Source organism: Grammomys surdaster, unplaced genomic scaffold, assembly GCF_004785775.1.
Source record: "Grammomys surdaster isolate TR1022 unplaced genomic scaffold, NIH_TR_1.0 271, whole genome shotgun sequence".
NCBI lineage: Eukaryota > Metazoa > Chordata > Mammalia > Rodentia > Muridae > Grammomys > Grammomys surdaster.
In genome coordinates this window covers 8,185,596-8,212,292 of record NW_021604712.1, presented here as the reverse complement: position 1 = coordinate 8,212,292, position 26,697 = coordinate 8,185,596, and the positions used below count along the sequence as shown (strand labels likewise).

General features: G+C 46.9%; 1 protein-coding gene across 1 annotated transcript in view; it reads left to right on the top strand.

Moving 5' to 3' along the window:
* Window positions 1-26,481, top strand: part of Adamts17 (ADAM metallopeptidase with thrombospondin type 1 motif 17) — a 293,848-nt gene extending 267,367 nt beyond the window's left edge. Inside the window, exons 15-17 of the mRNA XM_028776690.1 lie at window positions 3,026-3,178; window positions 22,274-22,451; window positions 23,745-26,481. Coding sequence (XP_028632523.1) covers window positions 3,026-3,178; window positions 22,274-22,451; window positions 23,745-23,911 — 498 coding nt within the window. The 3' untranslated portion in view covers window positions 23,912-26,481. The remainder of the gene's footprint in view (window positions 1-3,025; window positions 3,179-22,273; window positions 22,452-23,744) is intronic.
* Window positions 26,482-26,697: the final 216 nt, after the last annotated feature.

Below are 26,697 nucleotides of genomic sequence, written 5' to 3'. Positions count from 1 at the left end.
AGTTTAATTTTAGACAAATCTTGAAATGTGCCCATTTAAGGACTAGAGTCCTTATCCTGCCCTTTGTGATATTCAATGAAAACCGGAGAATTTAAAATCAGTTGATTCTTTTTCTTTATATATGCTTAGGCTCTAGTTTATTATTTGTGAGAATTCTTCCTCTGTACTTAAGGTAAAGGCAAATGAACACACCCTGCCCCTTCCCCAGGAGAGCTGACCCCTAGGGCTTTGGCCACCTTGATCTCAGTGAACAAAATCTTGAACAAGATTTATTTTTTAATCAGATCAAATCCCCACATTTTCCACTCAGACTTATCCCTATGGGAAAAATAAAATCCATTCTTACCTAGAGAACCAAGTCTCATCACAGCATGGAAGAGCACCACATGGGAAGTGGAGCACCACAGGAACAGGATTTAAAGGCTTTTCTCTTTGCCCACCTCTCTGCACAGGCCTGATCCTAATCCCGAGTCAGTGTCCACACTGGCTCATCTAAAGCTGCCTGCCTAGAACACAGATCTAATCATCCCCCTTGAGTTATCCACCAAGCTGGCATTCGGTCCCTCTGCTCTGTGCCCATGAGCCTACAGCCCTTCTGCTAGGAACTGACTTTCATTTTCTCATGGTTGAAGAGACTTAGAAACTTATTTACCCAACAGTATTGATCATGCTTACTGCCTACCTCCTCCACAGATTCTTCATGACTTTATTGCAAAGAGAATCTAATATCAGAAGGAAATGAAAGGTTGCTGGAAGCCCCCCTATCCTCAGCTCCTCGGCTCCATCCTGAGGGGAAGTAAACAGATTGAGCATCACCTTCCTAGGTCCTTCAAAGGCAGCATCCTCCTGCACCTGCTCTTCCTCAGGCAGGCAGGGCTGCGGACCTCAATAGAATGGGCTACCAACCAAAGAGGGCAGAGCCAGGCCTTGGCCAAGAAAACATTGTTAAAACCCCAGAGAGGTTTTAAACCCAGAGTGGCTGGAAACCCAGACTAGACAACATAGGAACTGACCACAGGCAGAGGTGGCAACTTGGCTCTGGAGTTGCTGAGCAGACACTGTGGGTACTGGTACCAGGATACAAACCATAAGTTCAATGTTAAAGGTAGAGTTGCCAAAATGATCAGGAGATTGTCACATGGAGAAAAGGGACAGCCTTTCAGTGCAGAAACCACCACTTTAATTGCCTGGATTCCTGCAACAGCCCTCCTGGGCCAAGAGACACAATGTCCTGAAGTCTGCTTGGGAGAGGCCCCTCACATCAGAGGTCACTTTCAACCAGCCCTTTACCAGTGCCACACATATATGTACATGTGCTTCCCCAGCTCTTCCGGGTGACGCCACAGCCAGTTTTGAGGCATGCGTGGCTTTGAAACAAGCCAGTCAAGATTAGTCTCAAAGTACCATAGAAAGAAGAGTTCATACAGGGCTAGAGAGATGGGTCGGTGGTTAAGAGAGCCAGAGGCTTTTGCAGAGGATGCGGTGGTTTCCAGCACCCACATGGAGGCCTACAATCAGCTGTAACTCCAGTTCCAGGGAATATAATGCTCTCTTCTGGACTCTGAAGGCACCCTTACATGTGTGCGACATACATACACACAGGCACATCCACACACATAAAATTTTAAATTAAAACCAGTTCATAGGAAGAAAGTAGGCAGGTAATGTTTCAGGATAAACATCAATAACAGAAATGCCAACCAACTGTCCTCTATGTGTTTTTTTCTGAACATACTGGAACTTTTTAATTCAAAAGTTGGCCCCGTGACTCTGTCACTGCAGTGGCTTGCCACACATGATAAACAGAGCAGCCTGAAGTCTCTGCAGAGCACAGCCCTTAGCCTCTTCCACTTCCTGTGGAAACCAGCGTTTTTGAGGGAGTCACACATAGCAATAACAAATTACAGGGGGTGTGCGGGGGTCCCCTGAGCTGTGGTCTATATTCCTTCTGCCCTCTGGCTAGGGGCTGCAAACATATCCCCTCTGCTCACTGGTTAACTTGTCATCTTGTCCACTATGGTCTCCCAAAGGTGACCAGTCCTCTCCATCTGGGCTTCCTTCTACTTCGGGAGGTGTGTAACTGCACCATGTCTTCCTACAGTGGAGTGAGCCAGCAGCAGGATGCAGACATGTCCCAGAGCACCCAGCATCTCTGTGCCTTGGCAATTCCTCCAACTCTTGTCATTCTTTCTTGGTTTGCTTTGTTTGTTTGTTTGTTTTGTTTTGTTTTTCCAAAGATAGGGTCTCTCTGTAGCCCTGGCTGCCCTAGAACTAACTCTGTAGACCAGGCTGTCCTCAAACTCAGAGATCTGCTTGCCTCTGCCTCCTGAGTGTTGGGATTAAATATGTGTGCCACCACTGCCCAGCTTTTTCATTCCTTCCTGTTGCATGAGGACACATCAGACTTGACCCTTTGAGAGCTTGATCATCAATTATGACCCCTCAGGATCTACCTAGATACCCTCTCCATGTTGTTTCTTGCCATGGTTCCTAGGAAGTGAACTAAACTACTATATGGAAAGTTGCCATCTTCATTCTTGGTATCCACGCTGAAATTCTGAGAAACACTCACGACTTCTAGCTAGTGCCTCTTTTTCTGATGGTGGTCCTTGCCTTGTGTATCTGGAAGCCATCTGGCCCAGACTCCTTCGCTTCCAGAGTCGTCCCTAGCTCCAGCTGGCCCTTGCTTTCCTGACAGCTCATGTTTCCTTTGCCCTTTGAACTCCTGTGGTACATAGATCGTTTAGACCTGGCAACTGAGCATTAAATTCCATTTTTCTCCTTTGACCACCTGGGTACCATGAGTATTTCTGAGTCCTGAATCCTGTACCCACTACTGGCCACCTAGCTGGGTCCCCTGAGAGGGTAAGAGGACTGTGAAAAAACTCAAATTCAAGTACAGATAATATAACACCATCATTTCTGCTCCCCCACTATGGGCCTGGCACACAGTGGGAACTTCAGTGGCATTAATGGACTTAAACTGAGTAAGAATATATCTAAATACCCATATTGTGTTGTGCAGTGCTCTGCCAACTGCGGCAAAGGGATCCAGAAACGGACGGTGACGTGCACCAACTCCCAAGGGAAATGCGATGCGTCCACAAGGCCGAAAGCAGAGGAGGCATGTGAGGACTACTCCGGCTGCTATGAGTGGAAAACTGGGGACTGGTCTAAGGTGAGAACAGCGTGCTGTGATTCCACCCTGCCATGGCAGTGTGAGCTAGCACGAGCTCCCATTCTGCTGGAGATCATAATGAGGCAAGTTCTCTTTCTTTCTCCACTCCTCAGAGCTGTCCTCACTGTTGACCCTGCATGCATCCATCCAGTTCTTCCTTTTTTTTTTCATGACAGGGTTTCTCTGTCTCCTGGTTGTCCTGGAACTCACTTTGTAGACCAGGCTGGCCTTGAACTCACAGAGATCCACCTGCCTCCACCTCTGAGTGCTGGGGTTAAAGGCATGTGCTCTCCTGCTCTTTTCAGCCAGCTGCACTGTGCTGGGAGCATCCCACAGTGGCAGCTGCATTTGGGAGCAAATCAAATGCAGCCTAAAGCGCACGGTAGGTGTTTCTCACCAGCCTGGCTGCTCATGAGCCTAACCACATAGCTACCCACTATGAAATCTGGGGTCTAGGCTGAGGCAGAGCCATTTTGTCAAGGCCTGTGAAGTGCCATTAGGCAAGAGCCTAGAAGATGCAGGAATCTTCGGAGATGCTGAAGAACTGCAAACTCAGCACCTCGAGAGGCAGGGACAGTTCAATGGCAATTGAATGTTTCTCAGAATGATGCTTTTTTTTTTTTTTTTTGTGAAAACTAGGTGTGTACAATTTCCCTTATAACCCCAGGGCTGGGGCAGTAGAGATCAGTGGATCCTTGGGGCTTGTTGCCAATCAGCCTGCCTAGCCAAATCAGTGTACTCCATGCTAGTAAGAAACCTGTTCAACAAAAAGATTGATAACAGATGAAGAACTATACCTGGCATCTACAGCCATGTGCACCTGCATCCACACCTGTATAGTGGCCCAAGGCTATCCGGTGTCTTATATTATTATTGCTGTTATTATCATCATCGTTATTATCATTTGCTGTTTGACCCATGGTAACTCTGAATGATTCATTTCTACTGAGGACTGAGGTCTGTGTAAGAACTAGCCAGTAGATTGTCCCGAGGGCCTTGTTGCAGAGATACTTAGTGTCTCACGAATGCAGAGAGTATATTTGCTTCCTTATGGTCTCAGCAACTGAGAACCTCTCCACACTCCCAGAGCCTCCACCCAAGAGACCCAGATGCAATTGTCTTTGCTTGGCCCACACAGTAAGAACCATCAACATTTCAGAGTCAGTTGCCAATGTCCAAAAATGTTTTTAAATGGTACCTGAAAATTTGTTTTGTCTGAGTTTCACTATAAAACCTGGCAGTATGGCCTGTTGGGTCTGGGGTGGAAGCAGAGAAAATTCACTTCAGAGACAGAAACTTAAAGATGAAAGCTTTTGTTTTCTGTGCACACAGGGAGGTGGCCAGTTCGGGATCTGAATTGTGTCCCTGAAGGGAGATTGTACAACATTTTTATAGAATGGGAACCCAAAGCAAGGGAGAGTGGGGTGGACTGTTACACTGACCAATCAGATTTTGACACAAGGGGTTAAGCAAGGAAATTTACATTGGTGACTGGACTTTATCTGGGTCACCTAGTTTCAGGGTCCTCCATTCAGCCTTTGCAGTCAGGTCCCCTCCTGGACTTGGGCCCAGAATTTAGAATGATAAGGGAACACAGGAAGTGGGCAAGCTACACATAGTCACTTTAAGTCCTAACAGGCAACACATTTGCTACTTGTGTGCCTTAGTTTAGATAATTTCTAACCTCCTCCTTTACATCCTTTACTGGTTAACAGACAAGTGTGAAACACCTGAAGAAGCAGTCTAGGAGTTAGTTCTGGGGCCTGGGAACATGAACTCAGTTTTTGGCCCTGTCCATAAGATGGTACTTGTTTCTGAGATGGCTAGACTCAGGATACCATCCCTAACAGTCCCACACAGGCAGTTTGGTTCTGCCTCTGGCTTCTTGGAAGAGGAGGAGCCTGTCTACTGGAAAGCTGGATCCCAGATTCTAATACCCACAGAGATTCTTGTGTTGTACCCCAGCCTGTATCAGATCTCAAACCCTCCCAAGACTTCCAGAGCAAAACAAGTATCTCCTGCTGTGTCAAAATGAAGACTGTGGATAACTGAATTTGGAGAAGACCAAAAAAACCTGTCCTAATCTTTGACAAATTCCGATGAAAGAGTCAGAATTAAGGCCATAGGATCATTCCCCAAATGAAACCGATACACCCCAGAATCATGACCATTAGTGAGGTTCAGCTGCCAGGATGAATCTCAGGGAGAAGGGATCTGACTTCAAAGCTGTTACAAAAGAACAGCGCAACCCTGAGAGGCTGAGTAGAGACAGCAGTGAGCCATAGGTTTAGCCCTGTTCTGACTCTCCATGTATGTGACTCACTCTCTCATCCTGGGTCTGTGTATCTCCAACATGGGAATCACAAAGGCTATCCTTGCCTGAACCTCAAGATGTTCATGCATCCCAAGGTCTAGACGAGGATTACTCTTTAGACAACTAAGCTCAGCCGCCTAAAACACATCACTCTGTTCCCACTGTTGTGACCCCGGGTAACAAGAATGTTCTCATCCAACTTGACTTCACCTCATTACTTAGGCTTCCCTGACCCACAGCTATCCAGGCCCAGCCTTGAAGGAACTGATGACCTTTATGGCCACAGGCAGTCCTGGTCAGAGGCCGAGGTGAGTTCTAGGACCACACAAGCCCAGGTACTATTGGAGGTACAAAGTGACTGTTTCTTCTTTATTGTTCACGCTGTGTCTCACATCCTCATTCTTCTCTAGCCAGCCTCATCAGTCACTCCTCTCATTGAGAAAAGGAGACTGGAGCAATTAAGCCACTTGCCAACAGTCTTCTGGCAGAGTCCAAGATCTTGGACCCCAATTAAGTCCTCAGGGCATAAGGTGGCTTTGGGAGTCCAAGGGCTGGTAGCCTTATGAGTGCTTATGATCTTAGAGTGCCATGGTCCATCTCTGGCATCATGTCTTTCCCCTCTGGTTTTGAGGAGGAGTAGGTACTTTTGTTTTCTTAAGGACTTCGAATTTCTGCTACAAAGAGTAGCAAGGCACCAACGATGGTTAGAAACAGCCCAAGAAAAGATCCCAGAGTGCTGTGCAGCTCTGCAAGCTCACTGGTCACGTGGCTCCCTCTTCCATAGCTCTTAGTTCCCTCCCTGCCTGAGGATGCTAACACGGTGTCCCTCAAACTTGCAGGTCCTCACCTGACTATCTCGGGAGACAGAGGTCAAGTGTTCTCCTTCCTAGCCATGGCTTGGTGGATGAATGCTTCCTGGCTTTTCCGAGCAACTTGTAGGGAGACCAGAGCGCCCACCTTGACATAGCCAGCTTGGTCAGTTGTCCCTGGCATTAAGAACGAGGGTCTATAGAATGTAATGACCTCCCCAGAACATGACTACTTTACAGGCTGAGTGGCTATGTGTGTTTGTGAATCAGCCACCCCAACCCAGCCACAGCAGCTCTGTGCAGAGCATGGCCAGCCCACAGACCTACAGGGATTTAGCTCCATGGAGGATGTCCCCAGTCCCCATCCCCGAAGATCAGAGACGCATCCATCAAGCCAGATCTCACAGAAGGTTTGCTCTGTCATACAGATCAGAGCCCAGAGATGCTAAATTGCATGTGTATGCAGGGTCAGCTGGGTACAAAGTAGAGTTGAAAGGGCATAGATGTGATTCAAGAATTACCCCAGAAGCTGTCGACCCTATCACCATCTTTGATGCTGTCATCATTGGGGATGGGGGCTAGAAACATCCCCATCCAGTTAGAAATTTTCCTATGGTTTTCCTTGTCTGCCTTCTTTGGCAAGAAAGGTAAATAGGACTCCCCATGGGACCCCTGACCTCACTTTCCAGGTGATGGGAACAATGGATGTGGGTGCCACTATTTTCCTCTGACTAATAAGCAAGCAAACTAGATGGAAAATAGAAGACTATTGCTCTGAGCCGTCCTACCCTCTTCATATCAGTAGGACACCATATGATGGGAGGCAACACCTTCACAGCCGGAACTGAGAGTAGGCTGTGACTGGGGCTCCCAGAAGGTGTGTCTTCCTACCCACACAGTCTTAGATCCCTTCCACCCAAGAGCTATCAAGAGAAGTAAGCCAGTCCCAGGGAGGTGATAGGTGGGACACACCACATACCTGCAGACCTAAGGATTACCACCCATATGTAAACAAGGCCTACAGTGAAACCACCAAACTAGACAACTCTGTGGGTAAAAAGAAAGGTTTATTGAGGAATCAAAACTGCCAGGCTGTGCAGAGAGAACAAAAGATAGGGAATGCCTTGCCAGTTTCAAGGAGGTATTTTGTGGTAGGGGGAGGTGTGCAGGCTGGAACAGCCTGGGAACTAGTAGAAGTGGGGGGATCATGGGCCAGAATAGCCTGGGAGCTAGTGTAGGGATTTTCGATCCTTACAAGCTTGTTTGCGTTAACAGGGAACCAAGATGCCACACTGTCGGAGTTAGTTGGCTATGGGGGATATGGGGGTGGGGTGGGGAAATAACAGAAGTAATGAGCTTTCCTGACAAACAGAAACCCATTTCACAGGGTTTCTGAGGGATGCTGAGTTTAGGTGGTAATCCTATTTACCAATCAGAGCCCAACCTGAGCAGCCTTTTGTTTACTGTTCAGAACAACTACACTCATCTAGCTACTTCTGAGTGGAGACGTCATGAGGACGTTCTTTAAAAGGCTGGAATGCCCGTCAGTGGTGAGAGTCAGACAGGCAGGCTACAGTAGGCGACCTGGAGAGAGTCTATCAGAAGCATCTGGTTTACATTGGGTTATTTTGCCGGTTCTCTCCTGAAACATGGTCCTGAGTTCATCTTTCTCCCTCTGGATGTGAGACAGCTCTCTTAGATGAAACTTGGTGAAACAGCTTGCGCATATATATTTTATTTGGGGTGAACGGTGGCTATATAAACCTTGGAGAGTGGGAAGGGGTTTTTCAAGTGAATTTACATCAGCTGGAGCTTAAGGTACTAGGAATGCCTCATTTGCATGGAGAGATGCTTGCTGGGCAGGTTCTGACCAGGAGAATGGGACTTGAACCTGTGATTCTGACAAGAACTATGTGACAGTCCTCATGTAGAGGAGGTGGCTGGAGATCAGGTTCCCCAGGTAAGATCAGACAGAGAAGAGGAAGCCCCACTTCAAAAGGGAGTCATCCGTTTTGGGCCAAGCTTGGGGAGCTGACTGGTCATGGCAGACTGTGACATTAATAGCAGGGTTTCCCTGATGAGACAGGGAACGATCATTAGCACAAGAAATATGGATATCAGTGGACCAAGGAGCTAGAGGATTCAGGGGTTCTATCCAAGGAAGACCGAAGGGAGAGTCCGGCATAGGAGTCAGCCCCTGGAGGCTGTGCTTTGTGGTCCAGCTTCTATAGGTCTTTAATCCTCTTTCCCTGGCCGGGCTGGTTCACATGGTAGCAACATTCTTCACTCAGGAAGGGGCAAGGGTCTCCTTTTTGGCTGTCAATGAACTGAGGCTTCCCAGTTTGCAGGCCCACCAACGCGAATGTGATGACCTGGCTTGGGATAGCCTTAGTGCCAAGGTTGACCCCTGGAAGCTGTCTGCCAGCTGAGTGGATATCTGTGGTAACTACAGACTGTGGACAGAAGGTAAAGCTAGGGAATTTGGAGGGGGTCTTTATTTCAAACCTATACTTGAAACTTCCAGGCCTGGCACTGCCTGGAAGGTAAGGAAGATAGAGAACATCCAAAGGGCAGGGAGGAAAGAGCCTATCCTCAGGGACAGGCAGGAGGTGGGCGAGCTTAAGCTTTGCCAGCCCTATTGACTGACAGGGGTACTTGTCAGACAAGGGATCCAGAGCCTTCTTGAGCTGTGATAGGTGGGTCCAAGCCATGACTCCCTGAAGCTTACATGAAATTCTGACGTTGACAAAAAGTGATACAAGGTTTAGATCTGTCAGCAAGACCATTGTCCGTTATAATCTGTATTGAAGTCCTCCTTGCAGAGAAATGTCTGCAGACGGTTGGAGCAGACTCGTGTCGTGAGCCATAGCAAAAATAAAGCCTGAGAAGGTATCAACCCAGACAGGAACTCTCATCTGTGATAAGACAGAAATCTCCTGGCAGGAAAGAGAACCAAAGGAAGAAGAACTTGAAGGCCCGAAAAGACAAATCTAGGACAGAAGCATGAATACTCTTTCTTCTGCCTGCTGGCCTCCTACCACCATCTTAAGAGGACTGGGCAGATAGGAATTACACAAAGCTATTCCAAGCATACTGAGAAGCCCTTTTGAGATAGAGATAGAGATAGAGATAGAGATAGAGATAGAGATAGAGAGAGAGAGAGAGAGAGAGAGAGAGAGAGAGAGAGAGAGAGAGAGTTTATATCTTAAAATGAAAACAAAGGAAAAAAATTGAGAAATTCCATTTCTGCTACCCTAGACCCAATCAGAAGCGTGGCCCCGGAGCTGCCCTACCTATCCTTACATACCATATGCTTTCTTCTGCAGCTCTCAGGCTTGATCCTCCTGCTTCCTCATCATGATGATTCTAAAACCTCCTTCTCCCCGTGGTCCCAGGAAATCTAAAGTCCCACCTGTCTCCCTGCCCAACCATTAGCCGCTGGCAACTTTAGTTACCAATTAGAGCTGCCTGGGGGCCAGGGACCCTCAGCGTCTGGACATCCAGATCCCTGTGGTGACTGTGGGAGCCAAATGAACACAAATTGCATTAGAACCAACCTACAGCATCTTTCCATCTGGAAACAGTCGATCATTTACACGGGTATAGGTGCATGACTATTGACAGCAGCCAAACCAAGTGTGATGGTTTGTATATGTTTGGCCCAGGGAGTGGCACTATTAGGAGATGTGGCCCTGTTGGAGTAGGTGTGGCTTTGTTGGAGTAGGTGTGTCACTGTGGGTGTGGACTTTAAGACCCTCATCCTAGCTGTCTGGAAGCCAGTTTTCTCCTAGCAACCTTCAGATGAAGATGTAGAACTCTCAGCTCCTCCTGTATCATGCCTGACTGGATGCTGCCCTGCTCCCACCTTGATGATAATGGACTGAACCACTGAACTTGTAAATCAGCCCCAATTAAATGTTGTCCTTATGAGAGTTGCCTTGGTCATGATGTCTGTTCACATCAGTAAAACCCTAACAAGACGAAAAGCAAGTCCTTTTAAAGTTATCATTGGAGCATAAAGTATAGTAAAAAGTAATCTTTAAAGTCCGTAGCAACGGCATGATAGTTTGGAATTTTTTTTTTATTGAAATGTTTGTGGCCTCACCTATATCAGCCAGGAAGCCTGTTAGCTCCAGGAAAACACAAGGCCTGACCTTTACACTTGAAACCAACTTAGGCTGGCAGGTAACTGAGCCTCAGTTTTGAAGTATTTTTATTCAAGAGACTCAGGTAAGAATAAGTTTTACCAGAATGAACAGGAAATATGGATCAGGTGACTTCCATATCAGTTAAAAATGACAGTGGTATCTATCCACTCATCTGGATCGTTAACCTGGGCTCCTCTGTGCTAATCTTGATGGAGGTGTTGGGTGCCAAGGCCCTGGAGCAGATCTGAGAGATTTTCCTGTAGAGGAGGAACTTGGGAGAGTGACCTACCTTGGCAAGGCGAAAGAGGACGGTCAGCCTTCCAGTGTCCAGCCTGTCCATAGTTTCTGTGGGTCCTAGGGGCGAGTGAGGTGAAGCACAGTTCTTTGCCCACTGACTGCTATTTGAAGCAGGCCTGTCTTCTTTGAAGGTGGCCTCAGGGATGCTGTGAAAATCTGGTATTTCTGTTCATCGTAGGAACCCTTTTCCATCTTCTACTTCTCCATCCCATGAAACACCTTAAATGTCATACTCAGATCTCTCTGAGGAGTTTGAGGGCTGTCAACTGGCCTCTTAAGTTCTTCAATATACCTGATTTTGAATATTATTTACACTAAACAGACTTTAAGTGTACTTTAAACTTGTTTTCAGTTACTTGCCTCAGGCTTAACTTTAATAACATCTACAAAATACTATATATAATGGAAGATATAATTTGGTCTTTCTCTCCAAGTTTGTTTCCAGAAATAAATTATATAAATATTCAGCATGACTACAAACATAGTTCTGAGCACATTAAATTTGATAATTTATAAGGTGACAGACCATTAACCTTTGTGGTTTAATTATCTTTAGCAGTTTATAAGGATTCTTAATTTTATCTCTGTTACACTTGTGCTTAAACTTTATAAATTTTGAATAAAAGATCCTTTAATATCAAAATGAACTTTAAACCATAAATACATTTCATAGAGATACTAGGAACCTTGTTTTTCTGATCCTTTTATAATATACATTTTATAAAATATCATCTTTATACAACTCAGTTCTCCAAATAGCTTAAGTTTAACAATGTTAGCAAAGACAAAAATGGTTAGACATATCTCTTTAAGTCAGTTTCTGTTAGCCCGAATAGACCACTATAACTTAGGAATTTATGAACCTTATCCAAAATATCTTAGAGGTATGGTGTTACCTAATTAGTCTAGTGAAAATAAAATAAGATAAACCATCTTGGAGGCCTGGTGTTGTCTCCTTAGTCAAATAAAAAAAAGTCTACTTGCTAAACAAAAGTTATATCCAAGTTACATATATAATATGCTATAGCAAATAGGAATCACCTATATAGAGATTTTTAAGTATTAACCTCTTTTGCTTCAATTTTTAAGGTAACTTTCTGTTTGGGATTTTACAGATTACGGATTTTTGTTTGTTTGTTTAAATGACACCTCCAATAGTCTACAAGTCCTGTAATAAAGAAAGCTTCATTGCAGCAAAAGCTTTACAGATACCCATGACTTGAAGTAGGGAAACAATTTAGTAAACAGAACCAAGACATTAGGTAAGAGCACTCAGACCTGAGCATGTGCGATTACTCAGCCATCAGCAACTCCTATTGGAACTCGTTGACCTCCTAGTTGTTCTCAAAATACAATGGGTTGGGTTGTTTTGTTTTGTTTTGTTTTCCTGTTTTGTTTTCTTTCTTTTTTTTTTTTTTTTTTTTTTTTTTTTTTCCTGTTTTGTTTTCTTTCTCCCTGTCAGAGTCAGGTGACTAACCTGGTCCAGGACAAAGGCTTTGGAGGCGACATGCTTAGGTCTAATGTGGACAAACCAGACATTTGAATCTCTGTAAGACTGAACCCAGGGACCAGAGGAAGGGACAGAGCAGAGAGCAAAGATGGCTTCGATAGGGTGAGAGAGGAGAACAAAGAAGGCTTAGACAGAAGAGCTTTCTGAATCATTTGCTTAGTAGCGACAGACGTTGTCGCGACCTGTAAGAATTTGGAAATCGGATGCGCAGTTTCCTGGCCGCTGAGCTGACGGTGAAGCTTGGCTGGAGGCCAAGCCATATCTGCAGTAAAAATAAGGCAGTGTCATTTAATGGTGTCTGAGTCTGAGGAGTCCCGCCAGAAGTAGGATTCCAATAGAAAAAGACTAAAGGCACAGGGAGTGTGACACAGTAAGAGGTCTTTGCTGTAGAACAGTGTCTCAGTCCCTGAGGGAATCCCCAAGGGATTTGTCAGTGAGGCACCCAGGATCACAGTGGACAGGCATCCCCTTCCATGGGATGGGGTTCCCAGGAGTGCATAGAAAGCTTCAGTGAGCAAGAGACAGAGCAGGCAGCTCAGAGAGGACCCATACCAAGTAGGCAAGGAAAAGCCAGTGGGTCGCAGATAGAGAAGAGAAACAGCTGAAGAGGCAGACTCTAAATCTTAGAGTTGAATGTGGTAAGTGGCTGAAGCCTACATAGGCAAATAATCCACACCCAGGAGGGTCAAACTGGCAGTTTGGTTCAGTTAGGAGGGACCATGATTTTAGAGGACAGACAGTATCTCTCCCAGATTTCAGCACAAGATGTAACAAGGGCACAGTGAAACTACTAAACAAGCCCACTCCCTGGGCGGAAAGAAAGGTTTCCTGGGGGATCAAAACTGCAAGGCTTTGTCTTAAAGGCAGAGAGAACAGCAAACTGTGGGGGGAAGCCTTCCTGGTTTTAAGGACAAATGCTGTGGTGGAGAAAGCGTGTAAGCCAGAATGTCCTGAGACCTAGATAGTGACTTTGATCTGTTACAGGCTTAAGTAAATAGGGAACTAGAAGCCCCATTGCCAGAGGTAGTTGGCTGGGAGGTGGGTGCTTGGGGGTGAGGGGGTGCTTTTCCTGACAAACAGAAACCCACTTCACAGGGTTTCTGAGGGATGTTGAGTTTAGGTGGTAATCCTTCTGTTTACCAATCAGAGCCCAGCCTGAGCTGAGCCCAGACTGTCATTTAGGACAGTGTCAGCAGTGTCTGCTATTAGGAAGCCACTTTGTACCTAATGCTATATACATTTACCACATTGTTGGGAGCAGCTGGGCCCCCCGATGCTCTGAGCCTGGGAGACGCTGAGCAGGCTCTCTATGATCTAGATTCCTGCAAGCAGCCAACCTTTTATTAGAGTCATGTACGAGGAACATACTTCATAGTCCCATTCATTGCTATGGCCTGCCACAGCCTACCTCCAGGGATAAAGTAACATTTTCTAGAAAACAGTTCCAGTAACTGATTGCACCCCATAAATGCAAAGCCTATGTATTCAACCCTGGGGAACTGGGACACCTAAACCAGAGAAGTGTCAGTTCTTTATAGGTGAGCATGACTACTAGTCTACGGTTGAAATGTTTCCTATTCAAGATCACAGATGTCCCTCAAGCCCTGAAACAGTGAGAGATTTCCTGTGAGAAGCGAATTGTTGGAAAGGGATTAGAGTGGGTGGGGGTTTCTTTTGGCTTTCCAAGTTGAGTGAAAACAACAAAAACAAAAGAGGACATGACTGTTAATAGGTATGGTTGAAGAGAAGATTTATTGTAGATATGGGAGACATCTGGAAGGATCCAAAAGTGAACCCAGCCATGACAGGAAAGAGGGAGGAGGGTCAGAGAGGAAGATGAGAGAGAGAAGATGGGGCCTGAGAGAGGAACTGAGAGGCCAGAAGCAAGCCAGGAGACCAAGAGACCAAAGGCTGGGGTATATGGGAATCAGAGAAGCTGGGGTGTGGGCTAAAGTGTTCAAAGTGGGGGTTGCCAGCCAGGATGACTCTGTCACAGGTAGGCACCTAGGGAGGCAGGTAGTCAGATTCCACTTTGATTTGTTAAATAGGCACCTCAGTTAGCCATTTGTCCTGAGTTTGAGACTTAGCACATGTTAAATCTGATGTCTCTCCTACCAAAAGGATCAAAATGACAATTGGTCTCCAGGTAGCAGAGTCCCCTCCAAATGAGCTTTCTTGATGAACAGGGCCTCTAAAAATACCCAAGGGAGCCTTCTCTACCTGTCTGCAAGTAGCCTGGCCTCCTCCTGTGAGATGGACAGTGCAAAAGATAAAATATACAGAAAATATTTATAAGCAGTGTCTTAGTTCAGGTTTCTATTGCTGTGATGAAACCCCATGACTAGAAGAAAGTTGGGAAAGAGGGGGTTTATTTGGCTTGCACTTCTGTATCACAGCTGATCATCAAAGGAAGTCAGGACAGAAACTCAAATAGAACAAGAACCTAGAGGCAAGATCTGATGCAGAAGCCATGGAGGGGTTTTTTTCTTACTGACTTGCTTCCCATGGCTTGCTCAGGCTGCTTTCTTATAGAACCACCTACAATGGGCTGGGCCCTCTCCCCGTCAAATACTAATTAAGAAAACACCTTACAGCCAGATCTTATGGAGGTATTTTCTCAGTTGAGATTCCCTCCTTTCAGATTAACTCTAGTTTGTGTCAAGTTGACCTAAGACTAGCCAGTATGGTCCCACCCCTCACCTGGGCAGGACAGTAGAGCTGGCCCTGGTGGCTTCAGGATCTCCATGACACAGGACAACAACAGGATAACCAAGAGGAGTCCCTGTGAAGATCCAATATTGAAAATGTAGCAGAATCTAGAGACCTCAAACCAGACCGATAACTGATTGTAATGAACATTTTCAAGTAAAGATGTTTGGTCAAAACAGAATACTGTGGGACACATAGCAGCTTCCACCATGAGAAATAGTTTTTCTTATTTTTTTAATTTTATTTTTATTATTTTAGTTTGCTTGTTTTCTTTTGGGGAAGGTTGCAAGGGCCGAGGGTAGATCTGGAGGAACTGAGACTGGAGTGTGATGAGAAATTCACACACAAAAAAAATCAATAAAAAGTTTTAAAAAAAAACCCACTAACCAGCAGTGATCCCAGGAGGAAGGAGGGGAGCCATCAGTCCTGTTCACACAAACACTGTGGTCAGGATGCTTCCAGGACATGGAGCTGTTAGACACTTTCCTGTGCTCTGGACAGGTCGAGAAGGGCCGAGTGCCATGGCCTTAGAAATGAGCAAACATTGTTAAGTGACTTACAGAAAGCTCCTATGCCCCGTGCCACTTCAGAGCCACCGCTTGCATTGCTGGGGTCTCTGCTTGCTGTGGGCCTGTGGTCACCTTACTGTGACTCAGTCAGCACTACCTGAGCCTCTGCTCTACACTGGATCCCATGCTTGTCCACAGAGATGCAAATGGTGGGCCACTCCATGCGCCTTCAGGGCCTCCTGACTAGCACAAGGAAACACTAAGCCCCAAGAGCAGAATAAAGAATAAATGTTATTTCAGCAGAATCCTTGGCAGAGTACATCCACTCATGTGACCCCATTTGACCCTCACCACCATCTCTCAGGCTTCTAGAGGCTGAAATTAGGCTCACATTGGTCCCTACCCTCTCTGCAGCTTTTCCTCGGGGTTCCATGTCTCCCCACTACTAGGGATGGAGAGGACAGTGCCCATGGGAATCTTCTTCCCTCTGAGGAGAGACTTAGAGCTATCACTGCTGTCTCCTCCATGTCAACCTCTGAGGACTTCCTGGCCCTTGCAGATCATTGGTAGAAGCTATGCTCTTGTGCTTCCTGACTGTAAGGACCCAACCTGAATCTGGGGTGTCCGATTACAAATTCAGAGTTAGGGGAGACCCTGGAAGCCAAGCAAGCCGAAGGAGGAGGGCGTGCATGAGTGCATGGGGCTAACTTTTCCTTCCCTGTCAGAGTTAGCACCAGCATTGTAAAGATTTTCATTATTGTCCAGACCAGCTATTTCACGTTTCAACAGCTGCCCCAGTTCGTGCTGTTCCTGCCAAGACTGGAGGGAAAACTGTCAGGAAAGTCTTTGAAGAACTTCTGACGTTTCTCCAGCCAGGCACCTTTCAGACAAACAGAAAGTAGAGCTACTTACGGGGTTCCTGCTCCATCTTTACCATCCAGAACCTACTTCCAGCTGCCCTGGGAGGTCCTGCCTGCCTCAGTCTACCCAGAGCAGCCTGAGCTGAACCCCTCTACCCTAAACAAGTGCCCACAGGATACCATTTCTCTCATAAGATTTAAAAAATAATAACTAGTCCTGAAAGCATCCCATTAGAATGTTGTGCTGTTTACAGCTGGTCACAGCTGAGAATAGAAGAGTTCTTTCTTGCCAGGAGGGTGTCACAGGGCAGAGCCTCTGAGCTCCAATGGGGACCTGACTTCTCCCTGCTAGGGGTAGCCAAGCATGGAATCATAAGGTGCAAGGCTCACACCCTGCCTCTGAAAGGTGGCACGTGATTTCCTACAGGTGCATTTATTGAGCGCCTACTGTCCTCTAAGCATGTTAGGCTACTTACTAGTGATTAGCTATTAGTGTGAGAACTAGCTAGAACATCCCTAAGCCCAGCACACTGTCAACAGCCAGGGCCTGCTGTAATGGACATTACATGGCTATTACAATTACTGTTTTTTGAAAGATGCCAAGCAATACTGTTGCTGCACAGTGTCACAAGGGTCTGGTGACCTGTTTCCTCCTGTTTGCCTAAAACTCTCTACCCAGAGAGAAATCCCTTTCTCCTAGTCCCTTTGTAATTTCCTTTAAAAGCCTATGAGAAAAATCCACGCTTAATCTTCCTTTTGCCTTGAGGGTCTGCATCCTGACTTCTGTTGTGGTGGTGGGGTGTTTCTAGCTTCTTGTTTTGTTTTTTGATTATACCGTGGGTGAGGGTGAAAGCCAGGTTGTCTTCCTCCACGCTAAGCAAGTGCTCTACCGCTGAACCAGGGCTCCAGCCTATAAAACCTTTATTTCACTATTGCGCCCCCACCATGGTACCTCTGCCGGTGTCTTTGATTCCAGCCCTTCTTGCCCTGGCTGACAGTGTGGTCACCAGGCAGCAGACAATGTGTTTTATAGACGTTTGTTATAGAAGGAACAGGAAGAGAACTGTCCTTCACGGGCCTGAGGATGAGCTTTCCTTCCTGGATTTATGGCTGGTTTACTTCTGTCTGGTTGAGTCTCGGGGAGCCACATTAAATGCTGATGAAATGAGCCACTTTAAAAGGGGGGTCGGGGCAGCCTGGAGAGAGCTTCAAACAAGACCAGATCTGTTTTTATAGATGTGTTTGCTTAGATTGTAAAAGCCTGGAAAAAAACAGCTCTCAGAGCAAGGCTTGGGGGAGAACCCGATGCTATCAGGACTGCCTGTCATCTCTTCCGTGTTTAATTAAGTCTAGGGCCTCAGGGGAGGTCACAAGAATGGAATTCACAGCAGGTCTCTGTTCTCTGTAACTTGAGCCTGGGGTCCCAGAAAGGTGCCATGCAAAAACAGCTCCTTCTCTGCCAGAGTGGCCCCTATTTGTGCTCCTGGATATCTGGCTGACGATCAACCAGGAGCTAGATCCTACTGACAGCTACAGCTCAAAGGCACCAAGGAAGATGGCCGCCTCCAGGTGTACCTGCTGCAGCCTCCCGGCCAGCAGCTTTATCCTTGGTCCTGCTTTTGCAGCTAAGAATAACAGCAGATCTAATGTTATCGCTGCCTCCTGCAGGGTTCCGGCAGGCCCGTTCCCCACCAGCCACTCCCTGATATAAACACCTGCCTAACAGACTTCCTGCAGAGAGAGAAGCTGTGTGGCTCTTAGGGTAGGGGCAGGCTCAAATCAAAATACAGTCAGTGTAGAAGGTCATCAAATGAGAATTCTCCATTCTTATCTATTTCCTGGGAAAGTCTTTAGTACAGAATACCTGAAAAAAAAAAAAAGTTAACACCGGAAACAGTTTAGGACTTTCTCAATAAAATCCTTAATGCTCTGTCTTCCAAACCTGCATATCAGAACACACTCCTGTGGTCAAAAGTGAGGTGATTGTATCCTCTCCCTCTTGAATACAAGAAGGCAGACAAAGTCTCAATGTTCACAAAAGTTTTCCCAGGTGATCTGAGGCAGGTGACAGCCCTCGATCACCATTGGCTGTAGGAGCAGAGCCCTCCAGGACTCCTGGTAAAATCTGGCAAAACTCAAGTAAAATTCTTTCCTGGGGCAGGGTTTGCAGGACCTCCACCACAGCAGACCCTGGCTCATGCCTGCCTCGTAGGAACAGATGTCCCTGTTCAAGAACTTCAGAGACATCATCCACCTCAGGCTTCCTGGAGCTCTTGAGTCTTTTTATAGGCTGGGAAACTGAAAGCCATCAAATGTGCTAAGAAAAATGCTAAGCATTGGAACTGTGATCCCTGGCCACCCATCAGATCTCCATCCGGTACAGCCTCTAATTCATAGGGTAGGATAGCCTGAGGAATGAGGCAGCTGACCTTAGAAAGACCCTTTCCACTGTCAAGCTCAGGGGCCTGCATCAGCCTCAGAATTTCCTTGTCAAATGTACCTGCACACTGGCAATGGCATAGGTGCCAGCCATTTCTCTGAGCTGTTCTTAATGAAACCAAAACCTTCAGCGTGCCTGTGGGTGCATATGAGTGGTCCAAGTCATGATCTGGGGAGAAAGGCGTGCTCACGTTGTTGTGGTTAGTACACGTGTCCCTCTTTTCCAAGAGCAGGCTTATCTACATCAACTCATCACAAAAATCAGATTGACGGTACAGCAGTCACAATTCTGCTTTGGCCAGGAGCAGAGTGTTTTCATAATTATGTGACCAGTTTTATCTGAATATCCATTATGGTAATAATGTCTTATGAACAAGTCTCATGACTATGTGTGTGCATACATACATGTGTTCACGTGTGCTCTCTCAGGCACACATACCATAGCATACATGTGGAGGTCAGAGGAAACTTGGGGAGGTGAGTTCTCTCCTTCGAGATGTAGGTCATAGAGAACAAACTTGGGTTCTTAGCAACAAGCAACTTCACCTCCTGAGCCATCTTACTGGACCTTAATTTATTTAAACTTGTGTACTAGGCATCTGAGTTTAGACACAAGCTATTTTCTTTCCCTAAAATTTTTAAACTGGGCCTTACGAACTCGCCACTGAATCAGATAGCAATCATGTGCCCTACAATGGGATATCTGCATTGTGTGCGCCACCATCTCCCCTGAGACACCTGTGGCATATGTGTCAGGGCACGCACAGTCATTGCTGGCTAACTTTGCTGAGAGACCACATTTTGAATGGGATGCTCCCTCAGGACACTCTGACACACACCATGAACATTTGCACGTGCTGGCCCAGCTTTGCTCTGTGATGGATTGATTCATCACCTGATGGGATGGCTCCAAATTAGTGTGACATTGCACAGGCATGGCGTTGTACCAGATGGTGTGGCTTTGCTCTGCTGTGAGTTGACTGCTCTGACAGTGCCACTAACTTTATTCAAATGGACTCTACAGGGATGATTACTTTGCTAAGTGATCTCTATATGTTTCAGGCCATCTCTCTTCTTTGCATGTATGAATCCTGTTTCTAGGAGTAGATGCCAAATGTTTTGCCATGTTCTTTTTTGAACCCCTGTGCCATCATCATAAGACCCATAATGCACCTTGGTGGAGGTTACACAGATGAGTGGCGTTTTCCCAAATAGTACTTTGGCTACAAAATATTGGAAGGCATGCCTCCTTGCTGCTCCTGAACTTGGAGCAGTTTTGTTCTTACAAAAACATTAAGTGTTATTTTGATGGGAGGCTGCCATGGCCTCTCTGGGCACACCTATCAGCTATACATAAATTCAGCAGTGCAAGCTGCAGCTGGCTCTCCTTCTAGCTTAATTATGCTTAGCTGGATATAAACACATGATGGCCTCATAGGAAGAGGTCTTTACCTTTTCTATAGGGCACAGAAACTTGGGTTAAGTTGGGGGCTCACAGTTCCAGATACCCACTACATCCACCTGAAGCACTTAAAATTAAAAAGATAATTTCCATGGTCTCCCCTGATACATTTTTTGCAGTGGTCAGGACATCAGGATTTTTTTTCCAAGCTTACTGCCAATCCTAGCTTCATGCAAGATACCCTTAAAAAATACATTGCTCTAGCTCCTGCCCCATGTTCAAGAGCTTCCTGTTAGTGGGAACCTCCTTATATGACCTCAGCACCCCTCAGACATCCATGAACCCTGGTACTCCTGAGGTTAAGGCTAGCACCTAGAAATCTGCATTGGTGATGTGGGATGAATTCTCCAGGCCACAAGAAACCTCTGGTGGGTGTGTCTGGGATACAGAACTGGGCATAAAGCCAGAAGTAGGGCCAGCCTTGCATGTCAGGGAGAGAGTCTGAGCTGGTTTGAACATGCTGTGGCAGCCCAGTGGAGAGCTGCCTGTACTTTACCACATGTTCTGTGATTTGAAGACTGGTGATCTTTCCAAGCAGCATTCCCTTGAATGTTTACACTTGAAAGTGAAAACACCAGCATGACCCTGCTTGTTAGACAGGAAGGCAAAGCCCCCACTCCCAGAAGTCTCTCTGAACAGGAGCTACCAAAGCCCACCTGGGCAAAATGGTATCACCAATGCCTCCATAAGCCTGTGACTCCCATAACCTCCAAAGAAGGCCCTCCTTCTACTCCAGGGGGACGCTGGGAAACACTGAGCAGGACAGCACCTGGCTTTCTCTGTACACTCGGAAGTCTAAGAGAGTTCCTTTCTTCTCCTACCCTGGGCGCCGTTATTAACTCCAGCTGGGCGGCTATGCAGCCTGGGCCATATTAAAGTTTTGCAGAGTGTTCTCAGTACCCCATAAATCAGAGAAGTGAAGGGCTCTGGGGACACCAGATGAACAAGGTATGCATGTGGATGTGGTTCTTTACTTGGGAGGAAACCAACTTAGAGGAGAAATGGTTTCCAAGGGTCCTGGAAAGAGTAAGAACCAAGGAGCCAGGCTTGGGGAGAGGCCCAAACTACCTTGGGAAATACAGTCATGTGCCACTAAACATGGAAGGGACCCAGAAAAACAAGGTTAGGGAAATAGGTCCTTGTATAACATGGAGGGCGTGTCTATAAACCTCGAGATCCAGGAGCACTGTACATGGACTCCCCTTGCAGCCACAAAATGCTGCAAACACAAGATATTGACAACTAAGACTTTTCTAGGATTGTGGTACTCTAAATGTTGTATGTGGTAGGTACAGCCAGGGACACTGTTTATCATTATCAAATACCTCGTCTTGCTCATAGTTCTGTGCTGTGTTTTTAAAGACCTGTAGACCAGTTGTGTTTACGACAGTGTCACCAAAACATGGGGCTGATATCCCCTGGTTTGCAGAGAATAATCTTGGCATCCTCACTTGATGGTCTTTGTGTCTTATAAAAACACTAATCTCATCCCAGGTGCCCTTTCCTAACCACTTCTGTGTCAGTGATATCGCTGGGACAAAAGATCTGACCAAAGTAATGTCATATTTCAGGTTTCAGGTGGGGAAGTCAATGAGAGGAGTAAAGGTAGCTGGTCACACCGTGCCCACAGTCAGGAAACAGGAAGCAATGATTGCCAGTGCTCAGCACATTCGGTCCAGGACCTCAGCCCACACATGGCACCACTCACACAGAGGGTGGCTCTTCACCTCAGCCCAACCTAGACATGATTGCCTCCAAGAGATGCCCAAAGATGTGTTTCCATGGTGATTCTAAATCCCATCAAGTTGGCAATCTAGATTAACCAAAGCCTCAACTACCTATCTCAGGCACTGAGGGGTTAGGGATTCAGTACGTGCTTTGAGGCTATCTCCTGCCATCCTGAAGGGTTCTTCCAGTAGGTAGTGAGCATCCTTGATATTCAGCTATTGCGGTCCCTTGGGAATGACATGCCCAGGAGCAGCTGTATGGGAGGATCATGTCATAGATCCTCAGTTCAGGCTGTCCCTGTCTCTGGCAGTGCTCATCCACCTGCGGGAAGGGGCTCCAATCGAGAGTGGTACAATGCATGCACAAAGTCACTGGACGCCATGGCAGTGAGTGCCCGACTCTCTCAAAGCCAGCAGCCTACAGACAGTGCCACCAGGAAGTCTGCAATGAGAAGATCAATGTGAACACCATCACCTCCCCGCGCCTTGGTGAGTACCTCCCCTGACCCTGGTTTCTGGATGCAACTGTTCCCCTTGTGGTAAGCCAGAAAGTCATCTCCTTTGAGCAAGCTAAATGGGCTGACATTTGCTGGGGCTGAAGAAGGTTCAGAGGTGTTTGACCATCCCCCTCACCCTTCTGCCAACACAGGTGATATCCTTAATCCTGCACCAATGTGTGAGGTGGGTGAAGAGCCATGCTTCTTGGTAGAAAGATCCTCTAGGATGTCTGATGGGCTTCTCTTTGCCATGATGGGTCTGCACACAGGCAGGGTGGAAAGGTTACGTTTCTTTGTAAGCAGTTTGACTGTTGGTGCTCAGAACAAGACTGCTTATGTATCTACTACAGTCTAGCCAGTGATTGGGATAAACCAAGGAACATCTAATGTACTGACAAATACCTGTCCAAAGAAACCTAAGGAAGGGGTTGCTCTGGCTATGCTTTAAGGGTACCCTCCATGTCATGGGGAAGTCATGGTGGACGGACAGTGAGATCGATGGTCATGCTGTGTCCACAGTCAGGAAGCAGAGAGAGATGCACGCAGGTTCTCAGCTTGCTTTCTTCTTTTTATTCACGTCAGGCCCCCAGGCATGGAATGGTACAACCCACATTCAGGATGACTCTTCCAACCTCAGTTAACCCATTCTAGATAATTCCTGAAGGACATGCCGAGTGGCTTGTGTCCTAAGTGAACCAATCTTCTGTTAAATTAACATTTACCACCACACTTCTGGGAGCTACTTACCTGCCAGGACGGGCCCTAAGCAGCTTCCATCTGAACTGGGGGAGCTGCTGGGCTCATAGAGGTGACACTCATGTCTGTTGCCAGCATGAGTCTGCTTGGTATCTTTTCAGGGGCCTCCTATGTGCAGGACGTTCTCTCTAAAGGACTAAGACCCTGAAGGAAATGTGAGCCACATATTTATCCTTCAATTCGACACTTTTGCAGATCCTTTTTTAAAATGTCCTCTGTTCCACGTCACCATGTAAATGTCAACAGAAGCTGTAGTGTCCATCACAGAGCAGCTCCTCCAGGCTCGGGACCAAGTTGTCTAGTGTCTCTTATTCTGAAAAGGCAGCAAGAGTATCTCAGTCGGGGGACTGGGTTGGCTACAGAGATAAATCCATAGGAGAAAAGTACCTTTCATATAGTCCTCGAGGTCCATAAGTTTATGCAAGGCTAACAAGGCTAACGTGTATTTGAAGGTCAGGGAGACCTATGGGTCACTTCTGTGTATTTAGCCATGACTTTAACCATGGTGTTCTTTCCACTCTCCCCTTAGCTGCTCTGACCTACAAATGCACCCGGGACCAGTGGACAGTGTACTGCCGGGTCATCCGAGAGAAGGACCTCTGCCAGGATATGCGATGGTACCAGCGCTGCTGCCAGACCTGTAGGGACTTCTACGAAAATAAGATGCGCCAGCCACCCTCTCCACCAAGCTCATGACGGACAGCCAGCATAGTGCTTGCTCAATGCTCTGACTCAAGGTCTGAGGCGTGGCAGTTAGTGAGTGGAGAGCCCTCACCCTACCCAAAAAGCACACCAGCCCTGCAGCCAGGACCCCCCAAAGCTCTCCTCTGCTCCCACAATAAGGCCATCTCAAGAATCCAGGTGCCTAGAGCTAGAGAGTGGACTTGACATTGCCACTAGTCCTTTGAACATAACATACTGTTAACAGCCACTGGATGGCTTTCTAAGGAAAAACTACATGAGTCATAAAAGAATTCTAATTTCCAAGCTCCTATGTACCTCAAACAGGAACCACCTCTGGCAGATAAAAATTATACACACACACACACACACACACACACACACACACACACGAGAACACAAGAGAGAGAGAGAGAGAGAGAGAGAGAGAGAGAGAGAGAGAGAGAGAGAGAGAGCATTTGTTGCTTCTGTTCTGGCTTCCTGTTGACATTTGAATTCCTCCGGCTTGATGTAGCTTTATGGAAATGAGATACCACATTAGAAGAGGCTGTGTCCTGAAAGTCAGCAGTGCCCTGACCAACCAGCCTCTGCTAATAGCTTCTCTGGAAGAGGGATGAGCTGCCTTCCTACGAACCCAAGAACCAAGACTCGGTCTCTGCCCATCTCAAAAACATAACGTCTCAAAATCCTTAGAAATTGCCTTAGAAATCTTGCCCCCGAGAATTTAAATCTGAATAGACCAATAAGAAAGCCAGTGTCACACAGCTCTGCACACCACCTGCGTGGGAGAACATTCCCGAAGAGCTGGATTTGGGAAGGTATCTGCTATTCAGAGCTCAGCTGTATATCCCACAGGGGGATAGGGGAGCCTCTCTTCAAGGTGCTAGGAAATGGGACAGGCATGCATGGTCCAGGGGTTGCTTCCTGACATAAAGGTGTCCTCATCTTCCTCAGGGGTGGCTGGCTCTCAGTTCGCCCCCAAGCACATCCACTCTGGCCTGCACTCCATAAGGCTTTGTACCGTATATACATGCTACAGCTTGGCAACGTAGCTTTCCATTGGCATTGGCCTTTCCTCTAAGTTAAGATGACGTTTGAGACACCTGGGGATACACATCAGTCCTGGGTTCTGCAGCATAAGGGTTGGACTCGAAGAAGATGTGCCAGGACTTGTGGAGGAACAGCCCGTGGCCGAAGCATCCGTCAAGGCTTCTTCTACCCAGTGCGTCACGGTTAGCACCTTCCTTATTCATGGCATGGAAAGATGGAGAAGGTCCGCTCTTCCCTCCCCAGGCCGTCACCCTCACCACAGAACTTTCCCATCTCCAGAAGGCCAGAGAAGTGCCAGGCTGACCTCTCCAAGAGCAGACCAGCTGGTCGACTCACAGCTGCACAGGAGGCTGGCTTTGCTCCGCCTCTTGGAGGGTTTTCATGGGTGCTTATGAACTACCTTGAGAGGCCCATCTTCTCCTGGTGTCAGATGGAAGTGCTCCCTTGGGCCAGTTTCCATGGGATCATCTCCGAGTACTTCTTGATTTGTTACTGGTGCTGTTTCTATTTTTGTTTTGGGTTTTGTTCTGTTTTAATTTTTTCTAGCCCATCACACAGACGTGGTCAAGGTGGCAGGGAATTTGTTTCGTTCCACTTGAACTGAGAAAGGAGTGTTGAGAAGACTCCTTAGGTGCTCTGGGAGTGTCAGAATGAAGTAGCCTACTGGTTGTTACCCCAGTGCTGTGCTAAACACTGCCCCCCCCCCCAGCTCAGGCCTGGTCACCAGCACACTCCCCAGGCTGTTTCGAAAACCCACAAATTCCAGGGAGCTTCAAAGGCAGAGGGGAAGGTGCTGTCAATTTTCCCTCCGTCCAACAGATTCCGTTAGTTTACCCAAAGATATTCGTATTATGGAGCCAGAGACCAATGAGAGCACTAGCATAGCCCACTCAGGAGGCCATGCAATCTTTCTTGTGGCTCTGCAGAGGCAAACTGAGGCAGAGCAAGCCCCCATAGGTGTGCCCTGTCCCTGGTGCCTCTGATGCCTGCCCCTAGCCATCTATCACCTGAAGGAGCCCCACACCACAAACGTTAAGCCTCTCACGCATGCACCTTCTGAGCAAACCCTGGCATGTTCACTTTGAACACCATGATGTCATTCTACCATCAAAGCTCTGGGGTCACAAGGGTGGTGCCCCTGTGTTAAACCCACACTGTCGCTCAAATACTGTACCCTCGTGGTCCCACAGATGTGTCCCTAGGGTCTCTCTGTCTTATGGTGCTATTCACACTGGTGCAAGACAAACCACTCGCCATTGTCTGTGGCTTGATTAAAACCCAGAAAAGGAGCTGTGGTGGCGACCTCTAACCTCTGCTCTTCTGCCATTTTAAAGTCAAATGTATATAGTTCCCACTAGTTAACTTACACTCAGTACTGTATCTGTGGGTTCTGTTTTGTGTTGTTTTACTTTGGGGTGCTGATTATGAAAGAACACAGAAGAGTGGACGACAAACATCGGTTGCCATTAGCCGTGAAAAACTCATCATTTCGTTGGGAGCAAGTTGAACATGTGTAATAAAATGTTTTTCCATAACAGTGTTAAGATCTCTGGATAGAAGACAAGAGCCAGTCCTCAGGGGCTGATGGAGGGGGTGGTGTCCTTCCCTGCTGCAGCAGTAGCCTGGTGCTTCTGAAACATGGTTGTGGGGAACTGTGGCCACTGTCTAGAGATCACTAGTAAATGCAGTGCTGCCAGAGGCCTGAGTCTCCCCAAGGGAATGCTGATAAATTCTTCAGTCCCTGGCCTTTT